The sequence below is a fragment of the Pangasianodon hypophthalmus genome, chromosome 10, assembly GCF_027358585.1.
Source record: "Pangasianodon hypophthalmus isolate fPanHyp1 chromosome 10, fPanHyp1.pri, whole genome shotgun sequence".
NCBI classification, from domain to species: domain Eukaryota; kingdom Metazoa; phylum Chordata; class Actinopteri; order Siluriformes; family Pangasiidae; genus Pangasianodon; species Pangasianodon hypophthalmus.
This window is the reverse complement of record NC_069719.1, coordinates 19459542-19471607: the sequence shown is the minus strand read 5'-3', so window position 1 is coordinate 19471607 and position 12066 is coordinate 19459542. Positions and strand designations below refer to the sequence as shown.

The 12066-nt window shown below is 37.7% G+C and overlaps 1 protein-coding gene across 2 annotated transcripts in view; it reads right to left on the bottom strand.

The window, feature by feature from the left end:
• adam12b (ADAM metallopeptidase domain 12b) overlaps positions 1 to 9393 on the bottom strand; it is a 127293-nt gene extending 117900 nt beyond the window's left edge. Inside the window, exon 1 of one of the 2 annotated variants that reach the window (XM_026934167.3) lies at positions 9079 to 9393. In XM_026934167.3, the coding sequence (XP_026789968.3) occupies positions 9079 to 9178 (100 nt within the window). In that variant the 5' untranslated portion in view covers positions 9179 to 9393. The remainder of the gene's footprint in view (positions 1 to 9078) is intronic. The other variant, XM_026934169.3, reaches the window with a different exon arrangement.
• Between the last annotated feature and the right edge of the window lie 2673 nt (positions 9394 to 12066).

The window sequence follows — 12066 nt, the reverse complement described above, 5'->3', positions numbered from 1 at the left end:
ACATGCATGGATGCAGAGTGGCCATGCTAAAATGCCCCTACTTTGGTAGTGTGTGAATGTGTGTGTGTGTGTGTGTGTGTGTGTGTGTGAATGGTGCCCTGAGATGGTTTGACGTGACATTCAGGATGAATTCTTCCACCTTCCACCCAGTGTTACTGGGATTGGAATCTATAGAGACCAGATCAGAATAAAGCAGTTACTGAAGCTGAATGAATGAATGAATGAATGAATGAATATTTACTCTGATGTCAGGTTTTCTAGTGTTTGGCAAATTAATGTACTCATTTAACAAGGTTTAAAGGTAGCAAGTTCAACATCACACAGAGCTAGCAAAAGAGGTGATCCTCATCATTCTGTTCATTTAATTAGATGTGTTTTAGGTGTATGTTAACCTCCAGAACAATAACTTGGAGTTGCGTAACTCCAACGACATGTACTCATATTCTTCCATAACATGTGCACAACTAGATATTTTTTAAATTCCAAATTACATATATAGTATTATGTAAACAAATAGTAAGCTTAATTCAGATAGCTGAATTGACATCATATTGACATTCTATAGGTAATTTATGATGTGTTAATATGTATTAACCCTTTTAAGGTCTCATCTTCTTATTCAGTTATTCATATTACAGAATATTATTCTGTAAGTACTATAAATTCAGCATTATATTGAAATTAGCAGAAAAAATTATGTTGTTACAAGAGTGAAGAGCATGACTTGCTGACAGGTTGGCCACAACAAAAAGACCTACAGTGTCAGACTGTCTAAAATTTACAGGCAAAATGTTGCTTATACAATAAAAGACATCAACTGTTGAAAATTATAGACAGCAATGCCATGAAACCATCAGTTATAACAAATTACTTGGTAATGCTTCCATAAGGATTAGTCTAATAATTTTGACATGGTGTTGTTTTCCTTCTTTCACCAAGTTTTGACCAGTATAATAATAACTTATTGTGCATTAAAATACCATATGCCTGGAATGAAGAATAACAGTTTTGCTGCCGCTCTTGTTACATACACACATGAATGTCACGTCACTACATGTCACATTTGATGCATGCAATCAAAAGCACAGGCACACACACCGTCATACCATTACTGCCTGCAAGGTAACACAAGGCAGAACATAAAATAAGATGGAATACAATAGAAAAATAAAAACGAAACAGTTGGCACCTTGACTGGTCACTTCAATCATTATGCAATGAAATTATAGTGACGACCCATTCTACACCCCTCTAAAAAATAATAATACAGTCATAGTGCATCATTTTCTAAGCAGTTACTGAAATTAAAAAGAAAATCCAAAATCCTGACAGCCCTATTCTTTGGAACTAAATGCATCTCTCCTTTGTTTTTAAAGTCCTACTTCCTGACAATGTCTTACACCACAACAGATTAAGAGAATGAAGAGCCTGGAGAGCTTTGATTGAAAACCAATGCCTTGCTTGCTTTTCTCCTTGACAGGTAGTTATTTTGATTTCGAGGCTCTGGTATACTTATTATCCTCTCAAACTATAAACTTATAATGTACACAAAAAAGTTAGCTAGACAAAAACCAACACCAGACATTTGTTTGGATATAGCTTAATAAAGCACCAATAACAACAACGACACTTGATCCAACCAAGCACGTATGCTATAGTTTATACATAGATTTTATAATAGATTCTATAATAATAACTATAATTTACCATATATAGTTTATAGTAGATTTTACTATAAACCCAATCACAACAGTGGGACAAAAAATAATTAACGCTGTGAAAACGGATACGAGATTCTCGCCAGATCAGTTTCTCAACATGTAAAAGTGTAAACATTGAAAGGAATGGTGACATCGTACTGCTGACATTGTAAAGTTTACTGCCTCAAAACCCAAGTTAACTAGGTAAATTGTTCACTAGCATGGTTGTGGTGGTGCTACTGTTTTCAATCAAGTAGCTAGGAATAATAAATTATTTTATAGCTTGAAGTAGTTGTGAATTGCAAATGACATTATTGACAACAACTTGAGTGAAAAGTAGAATCATTGGAATATTTATATGAATTTCAGAGTATCTTAGTATGTATTATGTCCCCTTTTTTTGCTTTAATGACAGTGTGCACTCGAGCTGGCATGGACTCCACAAGTTTGTGCAAAACCTTATGATCCATTTTAGATCAAATCCATTAATAGAAGAGATTAGACATGAGAAATATCTGACCTTTTGTACAAAGCAGTTACCATGGTCAATATCACAAATTGCTTACATTTAAATAGGGACCTAGAAATAGTGCAGAATCTTGAATATTAAAAATTAAAGATATTGAACATTCACTCTTTTTTTGTTTTAAATACTTCAAAATTCTAAAATGTTCTGTTTATGTACAATTTTAAATTAAAAAAAAAATTCCAGATTTTCAATGTGGCCTCAGGCGTTTGGGCCCCACTGTGTGTGTGTGTATATATATGTATGTGTGTATATCCACCGATCAGTCATAACATTAAAACCACTGACAGGTGAAGTGAATAACATTGATTATCTCATTACAAAGGCACCGGTCAAGGGGTGGGATATATTAGGCAGCAAGTGAACAGTTGCCAATCCACCCATGTTCTTGGGTAGTGGGAGGAATCCAGAGAACCCGGAGGAAACCCACGTGGTAACACTACCCACTGCAGCACACTAATAATAATGCAATAATAATAATAATAATAATAATAATAATAATAATAATATGTTCTAAGCTGAATAACACTGACCAGTCAAGACTTGGAAGGCAAGTTGTTCTTGTCTGAGCATCAATGGCAGAGGTTCTCCCCAAAGACATGGACAAAAATGTTAATTACAGCAGTTATAGTTATTATCCTAAACTGTACGACCCCAAATGGTTAAAAGAAAAATAGAGCAGGAAGCTAATGCGCCGTCAGCAAGTTTGCCGTCATTGGTTTACTCTTGGTTAGCAGTGATTTAAACTTGCATAATCATTTTATTTCAGCCCAACATGGACATTATCAACACAACAAGCTCTGACCGTAACATATTAAAGGATTGTGCACACAGATGAGACTGCACATTAAAATAAAACAGGTGAAATATTTAAGTGAAACAAATGTTTTTGTGTATGTGTGTGTGAGTGTGTGACAGACATGAATGGCAAAGCCACTGTGAGGTAATGCACACAACTGCAGAGTACTCCTGCAACCATTTAACACACACACACACACACACACAGTCATGCACAGGGAGGTCGGTCGCAAGTGGAGTAATGCTCTACTCTGGGTCATGTTACCACACCCTTCCAAAATATCATTCCTGAAACCCCTGAAGCATAACACACACACACACACACACACAAACACACACACACACACACCTGTACAAACTCATTCAGCACAGGAAATATGGACTAAAGACTAATTTCCACCTGTTTTGCCACAGAACGTAGGTGTTAAAACAGTCTGGATTTGGATGCCTGCAGGCTCCACACACTTGGGAAAGCATGAACAAAATTCCAGTATAAAAGATCAAAATTTGCACCTCCTCATCAGACGCATACACACACATACACATACACACACACCACGCAATAGCCTGGCTGGACTCTTTCATGTTGTGTGTTCGTGTTTTCATGTGTCTCTTGATGTGTTCCTATGAGAATGAAGGATGTCCATAATGACGTACAATGTTATTTCATTTACATCCAGAAAAAAAGCAGTGATCAAATTTAAAGGTGACAGAGAAATGACTGTTAGAGTATATTATTTATCATCTAATATTTCTTTAACAAAACAGGAAATAAATAATATTGCCAAATATATAAAATAATAAATTAATATAATTCATGTAAATTCACGTAAAGCTTTCATTTATTATCAAATAAAATTAGTCTACTAATATATTTATTTTAATATTTGTCTTCTTTGTATGATATCCTAGTAATCTGATATTAATTCTCATAATATTGAAATATTTTTATTGTCCTTTTTTTATTTGTCAGTTGATTGATTGATTGATTGATTGATTGATTGGTTTAAAAGGACAGCCAAGACACAGTTGAAAAAAATTCCTGCCTTGCTTGCACTATTTATCTGGCAACCTCAGAGGTGTGAACTGCACATGGGGTAATTTGAATAACCTGAGGATCACCCAGTAAAGAAATCTAATTAAGCAACTTTCAATTAGAAAAATTACCATGAAGATGGAAATACAGTTTAATCAGTATTTTTAAATAAAACAGTGGTGCAAAGCCCATCTGATTATTCCCTGATACTAACCATGAAACCGTGACAAACCCTGCTGAATAAAATATGTCATGAGTCCGAGCTTTTACATGGCAGCATGTACATACAGTCAAGTCCATAAATATTTAAACATTGACAAAGCTCTTGTTATTTTAGCAGTCTTCCACAGTATATATTAGAGGTGAAATTAAATAATGAATATAAGCTCAAAATGCAGACCTTCAGCTTTAAGTTGAGGATGTTTACATCCAGACTGGGTGAATGGTGCAGGAATTACAGCACTTTAAAAAAAAAAAAAAAAAAAGTAATTGGACAATTGGCTGCTTAGCTGTTCCATGGCCAGCTAAAACAGGCCCAGATAAGACTTTGCTAAAAAAAACAACTAAAACAAGCTTGTATGTATGGACAGATGAAACAATGATCAACTTGTACTATAATGATGGGAAGAGAGGATTATGGAGAAGGGAAGGAACTGCTCATGAGCTGAAGCATACCATCTCATCTTATGGCGTGGGCATGTATGGCTGCCAGTGGAACTGGTTCCTGTGCATGTATTGATGATGTTACTGCTGACCAAAGCAGCAGGATGAATTCTATGTTATCTGCTCAGATTCAGCCAAATGCTTCAAAACCCTTTGGATGGTGCTTTAGAGTGCAGATGGACAATGACCAAAGCATACTTTGAAAGCAACACAAGACTTTTTTAGGGCAAAGAAGTGGAATATTCTGCACTGGCCAAGTCACTCACCTGACCTGAATCCAACTGAGCATGCATTTCATTGCTGAAGGCAAAACACCTCAAGAACAAGCAGGAAGTGAAGACAGCTGCAGTAAAGGCCTGACAGAGCATTACCAGGGAGTAAAACCTAGCGTCTGGTGATGTCTATGGTTTCCAGACTTCAGGCAGTCATTTTCTGCAGAGGATTTCCAACCAAGTATTAAAAATGACAATTTAATTTATGGTTGTCAGTTTGTCCAATTACTTTTGTTCCCTTAAAAAGGAGGAATACCACCCAATTTGGATGTAAAGCATGTTGAACTCATATTCATTATTCATTATTTAATTCAACTCAAATATACTGTGTTAGACAGCTAAAATAACAACAACAATAAAATAATTATATCAGTGTCCAAATGTTTACAGCCCTGACAGGATACACTATTAATTCAGAAAATGACTGATGTTGCTAATGTCATGCCAAAATATATTAGTTCAGTACAAGATCATTTTTCTATTAAAAGACACACACACACACACACACACACACACACACACACTGCAGTGCTTTCAGGGTGACAGAGGGTGATAAATGACTATGAAGACCAAAAGACAGTTGCTATACAACATTCCCTGCTGGGAATCAGGTGTCAATGACAAGTGGTTAAATACAGACAGAACACACACACACACACACACACACAATTCAACTAAACACTTATATACATAAGTAACATCCTCCCAACATTCTAAAGGAGGCAGGTAACCAATCTGCTTGTCCATTTCCATTTCACAGATAGCATCAGCATACTCCTTATAGACAGCGCCCCAGAGGTAACAGCGCAGATCGCCATGCTGGCCATATCGTGGCTCCTGCTCTGATTGAGTCATGTTCTGTGCTATCTTTAAGGATTTAGCCCTTTTTCTTTACTTTTGTTCAGACATCAGTATAAGTATTACATACACCTATGACCTAATCTTGGCTTCATTTCGCTGTGTATTAGCGAGCCTTGCTCACTAATTAAATGCTGCTTGTTTCTCTTTTTTGGTATTGTTCTCTTTGCTGGCAGTTTGACCCTTCTACATGACTCATTTCTGTATTTTGGCTTTTGGATTTCAATAAGCATTCACGTTCCTCCAACTGACTCATGTTCTTAACAAAGAAGACCTTTTACAGTTTTTAATATTTCTGAAGAACAGAGAGTCTCTGATTTGTTTAGTTTTAAATAATACACACACACACACATTGATGATAAACTCATGAGTTACATGAGAAACGTCTGACAGCCCTACTATGTCTGGAGTATATTAGCACTCATAATGAGTCTCTCTCTCTCTCTCTCTCTCTCTCTCTCTCTCTCTCTCTCTGGGATCTGACAGAGCAGTGCAGAGTCTTGACTTGTCAAAATACAGAGTCCTCTCACAACCACAACATAACGCAGTGCCAATATTTTGCCAGGGTTAAATTAAGCTTTCATGCACTACATATAATTATAGATACAATCATCATACAAATCTGAGGTATAATCAGAGATCGTATCACCCAGCTCTGATTTAATACAAGTAGCTGGCATTCACCAATGTTACCTGGTATTTCAGGTATTTATTCATATCCATTACCAAAGACTCACACAAGAACTCATAACCTTTAGACAGCTTTGTAAGATCCAGGCTGTGGCTTTAATGCTCTTTAAAATATTGAGTTAATTTTGTGCTGATAATTAAACCAAGGATCTGCACAATCTAAATATAGTTGTTTTGAATACAAAAAAATTTGAAATAAATCAAATTTTCTGCAATGTTAATTTGTTGTAAAATGATCCTGGATGTTAGAATGGTGCTGTAAAAATTGAACAAACAAACAAAGAAACAAACAAACAAGCAAACAAACAAATAAATAATTCTCCCTCAATAGTCACTTTCATTCTGCAAATTCTGTTTAAGAATTTTAGTGATTTTTTTTTTTCTTTCAGAATTCATTTGCTTCTGACTTAAAATTTCCAAGGAAAAATTATCTATCCTATTACAGGATCCAATATCCAATGTTTTCTCTAATATTTGATTCATCATTTTTTGCTCGTTTCGGCCCACACAACTTGTGGGTAATTATTTTTATCATTTCTGATTCCATTTTGACCTGTACCTGTCGTATTAAAAAAAAAAATAAATCAAAGGTGTTTCTCCATCGCCTCTGTTTCATTAGATAGAGATTAAGGGAGATTTAGACTTGGTGAATATAACCTTATATTCATTTTATCTATCTATCTATCTATCTATCTATCTTAATAAAGGCACACCAAATAAATGTTTATTGGTCAATTTTTGTAGTAACAAACAGGAACAATGATCCGGGTATAAAGTACTGTGGTCCATATCAATCCTACCAATCCAGTGTGCTTTGGACATAATGTTCAAATAGTGGACCTAGAAAATCTGTCAAAAGTTACTGCATACTTTATCATTAATAAAAGCTCTGGGGAAAAAAACACACACACGCACACACAGACCTGTTTTTTTTTTTAACACTGATAAGTTGTCATATGTATGAGAATCAATATCCAGTGCACTGATTCACATAAACTACATGGAATCACTCATATGCAGTGATATAGGAGAGTAAAATGAAACTTAAAATGTGAGTGTTCCTTGAAGGTGAACCTACTCAGCATGGTGCTATGCCCAGTATGCACCCTGTGGTACTATTTAGACAGAACAGTAGTCATCAGATCCTCAGACCAACTGTTCATTTTTTCATGGAGGAAAGACACAGGGGAGTCTCCTGGCTAAACAGAAACTGGCCCACTGGGTGAGGACGTCATCACCGTGACCTACAGGCAGGTCAGACGCACGACTCCTACTGTAACATGCCACACTTCAAGGAGTGTCTCTCCTTCCTCACGGACATTCCTGAGAGGTGTGGCATTCCAGGAAGTTATCTGGAGTGTCACCGTGTATCTTCTCTAAGTTCTACATGATTAACTTCACCTCTTCTAGTGCTGAGAGTGCAGGTCTCCGGTCTCTCTTTTTTTCCACTGACATTCACACTGAGTCAAAGATGGATTAATGACAGATGGATCTATTGCAAATACTGTCTAACTGTTCATTTTCTTGAAAGGTCTTGGCATGCAAGCCATTCAGGGGACTACACATATATACGTGACAAACACACACACACACACACAAACACACTCACACACACACAACCCTATCTTTCCTCATGATAAGTGAGGAGCCGTGCAGCTGACCCGTGTAAACAGTGTCTCTGCACTCTCATTCCTGCCATTGTGCTTTGTTCATTCCCATTCAAGCAGATATATACATGATGGAAGTTATTATTCAGATCAATGATCCATACATTTAGTAGATTACCACACACACACACACACACACACACACACACACAGACACACACACACAAAATTTGCCTAACTATCCTTGTAAGGAACTTCTACTGACAATTATTAATGCACCTAATGAATGCTATGTCTGCACCTACACCTAACCTTAATCAGTAGAAGGAAACACTTTGACTCTTTATCTATCTATCTATCTATCTATCTATCTAGCTAGCTATCTATCCATCTATCTATCCATCTAGGGTTTTTAATGACTATTTTTACTCATGGGGATCAACCAAATGTCCCCACAAGGTCAAAACTGTCAGTTATTCCTACCCTTGTGTTGTCTTTCATCAAGATATAAAAACATGCCCCCATTCACTCTCACACACACACACACACACACACACACATGCACATTATACTGACAGCAACACTGCAACACTGCATTATTATCTCTTGCAGTTGCACTGTTTTCTTTACTGAATGCATACAAAAACTTCTGCAAATAAGTCTTATATCTGTAAATATATAGTTCGTGCATCTGTAGAAATCTATCTCATAGCACATTAACAGGCAGCTCTCACACTGACAGACCCCCAGCAAACAGTCTGAGCAAGTCTCTCCAACTTTTTTCATTTATTTCAGTTCTCCAGACTGTAGTGCAAAAGCAAAAAAAAAAAAGATTTGTCAAAAGAATGTCGCCAAAAATTTGACCAAAAAAAAAAAAAGAGAGAGAAAGTAATACAACAATGACAGCTGGAGAAATGTGAAGGCTTACCATCAGGTAAGTGAGCGGCCAGGGTGACGGGCAGCAGCACGAGCGCGTGCAGAAGCGCCGCTGTCACAGGGCAGTTGTCCGCGCGCCGCCGGTGCATCATGTTTACCGGAGAGATGGATGGAGAGAGAGAGCGCGAGAGCAGCTCTAATAAACCCCCAGCCCTCAGATGCAGGATACAGGATGTGAAGGGACTTCCTGCAACAGCCCACGATCAAATCCCAAAATGCAGAGGGGCGGGTTGAGTCCAAAAAAAGTTTCCTCCTCCTGCAGTATGGAAATCCTCAGTGAACCACTGGCGCGTGCTGAACAGAGAAACAGTAGCGCTGAGACAGACTGCAGCTTCGGTTAACGGGCTGAAACCCCGCGCTGCTTAAACAGCTGGATCCCCACGTGCACTCTTACTGTGCTCCCAGCTACAGCATGTTGCCAGGTTTAACGAATACCCTCCCACTTTTCTACTGGGACCTGTGGATAAAATCTGGGCTGGTTTTTATATTTAATATGTTTTTTAAAAATCATTTATTCATTCATCTTTAGTAAGCACATTATCCTAGTCTGGGCTGCACAGGGTTCTGGATGCAAAGCGGCAGAAATCACCCGGGATGAGATCTTTGCAGTGCACCATGCACACACAGACAATCCACTTCCTGGAATGTTTTTGGATGGTTGGAGGAAACCGGAGAACCCAGAGGAAACCTACAGGGAGAACATGCAAAACTCCATGCAGAAAGTAACCCAAGCTCAGGATTGAACCAGGAACCCTGGAGGTGTGAGGCAGCAATGCTACCCACTGCACCACCCTGTTAAAAACAATAACGCTTTAAAACATTGGCCTTAATACCAGAATTTAGTCTTGCAACTTCAGGCCTTGTCCGCAGTATTTAGGATACACTCTCAGAAAAAAGGGTACTAACCGTACCTTTCCTTGACACCTTTTGTGTGTTTAGTATGTACCTTTTACCTAGAAAGGTACATATAGTGTACTTCTAATGTTTTTAACTCTAAAAGGTAATTACAGTCCAGTTACATACCGTAAATCTTTGACTGACTGACTGACCATCTGACCATCACACACATATGTGGTTCTTCCCCAAACTGTTGCCACAAAGTTGGAAGCACACAATTGTCAAGAATGTCTTTGTATGCTGTAGAGAGCCATTCACTGGAATTAAGGAGCTGAAACCTGTTCCAGACTGACAATGCACCTGTGCACAAAGCAAGATCTATAAAGACATCATTTACCAAGCTTGGAGTGGAAGAACTTACTTCAGTGACCTGCACAGATGAACTGGATCACCAACTGTGCCCTATGCCTCCTCGCCCAACATAAGAGCCTGACCTCAGTAATGCTCTTTTGGGTGAATGGGTAAAGCCAAATCAAAATTCCAAAATCGAATGGAAAGCCTTCCCAGAAGAATGGAGCTTCTTATAACAGGAAATATGGAATGGAAAGTTCAAAAAGCACATATAGTCTTGTCTGACTGATGGTCTGGTGTCCACAAACTTTTGGTCATAATCTTTTTGGGGGTTTCAGCCAATGTAAATGCATTGTTTTTTGATTTTTAAACAATGTTTTCACGTTATATTATAGCTAGGAAAATCGTTCATTAATTCTGTTAATTATTGCTTCATTCATTTATCAATTTACTTCATTTTATTTTATTTTGTTTTTATTTCTGTTTGACTTACTATTTCATTTTATTGGGCAGCACCAGTCAGTCACTTGCTGTCTTTTAAACATGCTAAACACATAATGGTGACCTGACATCCATTAATAAATAGTTTCTTATCAGTTCTCCATTCTATGGGCAATGGTTTGTGGACAACTGACCATCTCACCCATATGTGCTTTTTGAACATCCCTTTATAGATTTAGTCCTGTTTTGCAGTCATAATAAACTCCACTCTTCTGGGAAGGCTTTCCACTAGATTTTGGAGCGTGGCCGTGGGGATTTGCGCTCTTTCAGCCACAAGATCATTAGTGAGGTCAGACACTAACAAGGAGGCCTGGGGTGCCGTCGGCATTCCAGTTCATCTCAAAGGTGTTCAGTGGGGTTGAGGTCAGGGCTCTGTGCAGGCCACTCAAGTTCCTCCACTTCAACCTTGTTATCATGGAGCTCGCTCTATGCACAGGGGCATTGTCATGCTGGAACAGGTTTGAGCCCCTTAGTTCCAGTGAAGGAAATTGTAATGCTACAGCAAACAAAGGCATCCTACACAATTGTATGCAGCCAACTTTGTGGCAACAGTTTGGGGAAGACCTACATATGGGTGTGATTGTCAGGTGTCCACATACTTTTGGCCATATAGTGTATGTTTTTATTTGGTATGAAAAAGCACTTTCAAATGTATCCTTATTAGTGTGGACAAGTCATCAGTGAGTAGTGCTACTCTGCATCTAAAGCTACAAAGTATATTCTACACAGTGTGTCATAATATTACTAATGTGAGTATGGTTTAGACAGCAATTTTATGAATAATATAGACTCTTTCTCACCAGGGATCACCTGGAATTCAGTTCAAGTCATATCTATAATTAAACTGAGTATTAAGCAGGTGTGTTTGCCTTGGAACTGAATTCTCTGGGAACATAGATTTCCAGGAACAGCATTATACAACAGTGTTATACAACTATCATGCTGAAAACTGAAAAGTAATTTATAGTCATCTTCAAATCATATTGCTATTTTTTCCCTCAGTGTTTAAGCTTTTGAATATGCCACAGACACTATATATGAGAATTATTACAAAACCAGCAGCACAGTTGTGCTAGCCTCTTGTGCTCAGGTTTCTATCTGTGCTGAGTTTAGCATCTTCTCCCTGTGTTCACATGGGTTTCCTCTTGGTTCTCTGGTTTCTTTCTACTGTCCAAGACATGCAAGTAGGTATATTTGTAAAATTTGTATATACCATACTCCAAAAATTATAATCAATTCTTTTTATCCTCCAAGCACTTTGCTTTAAGTAACAACAAAATATTATGTTCTC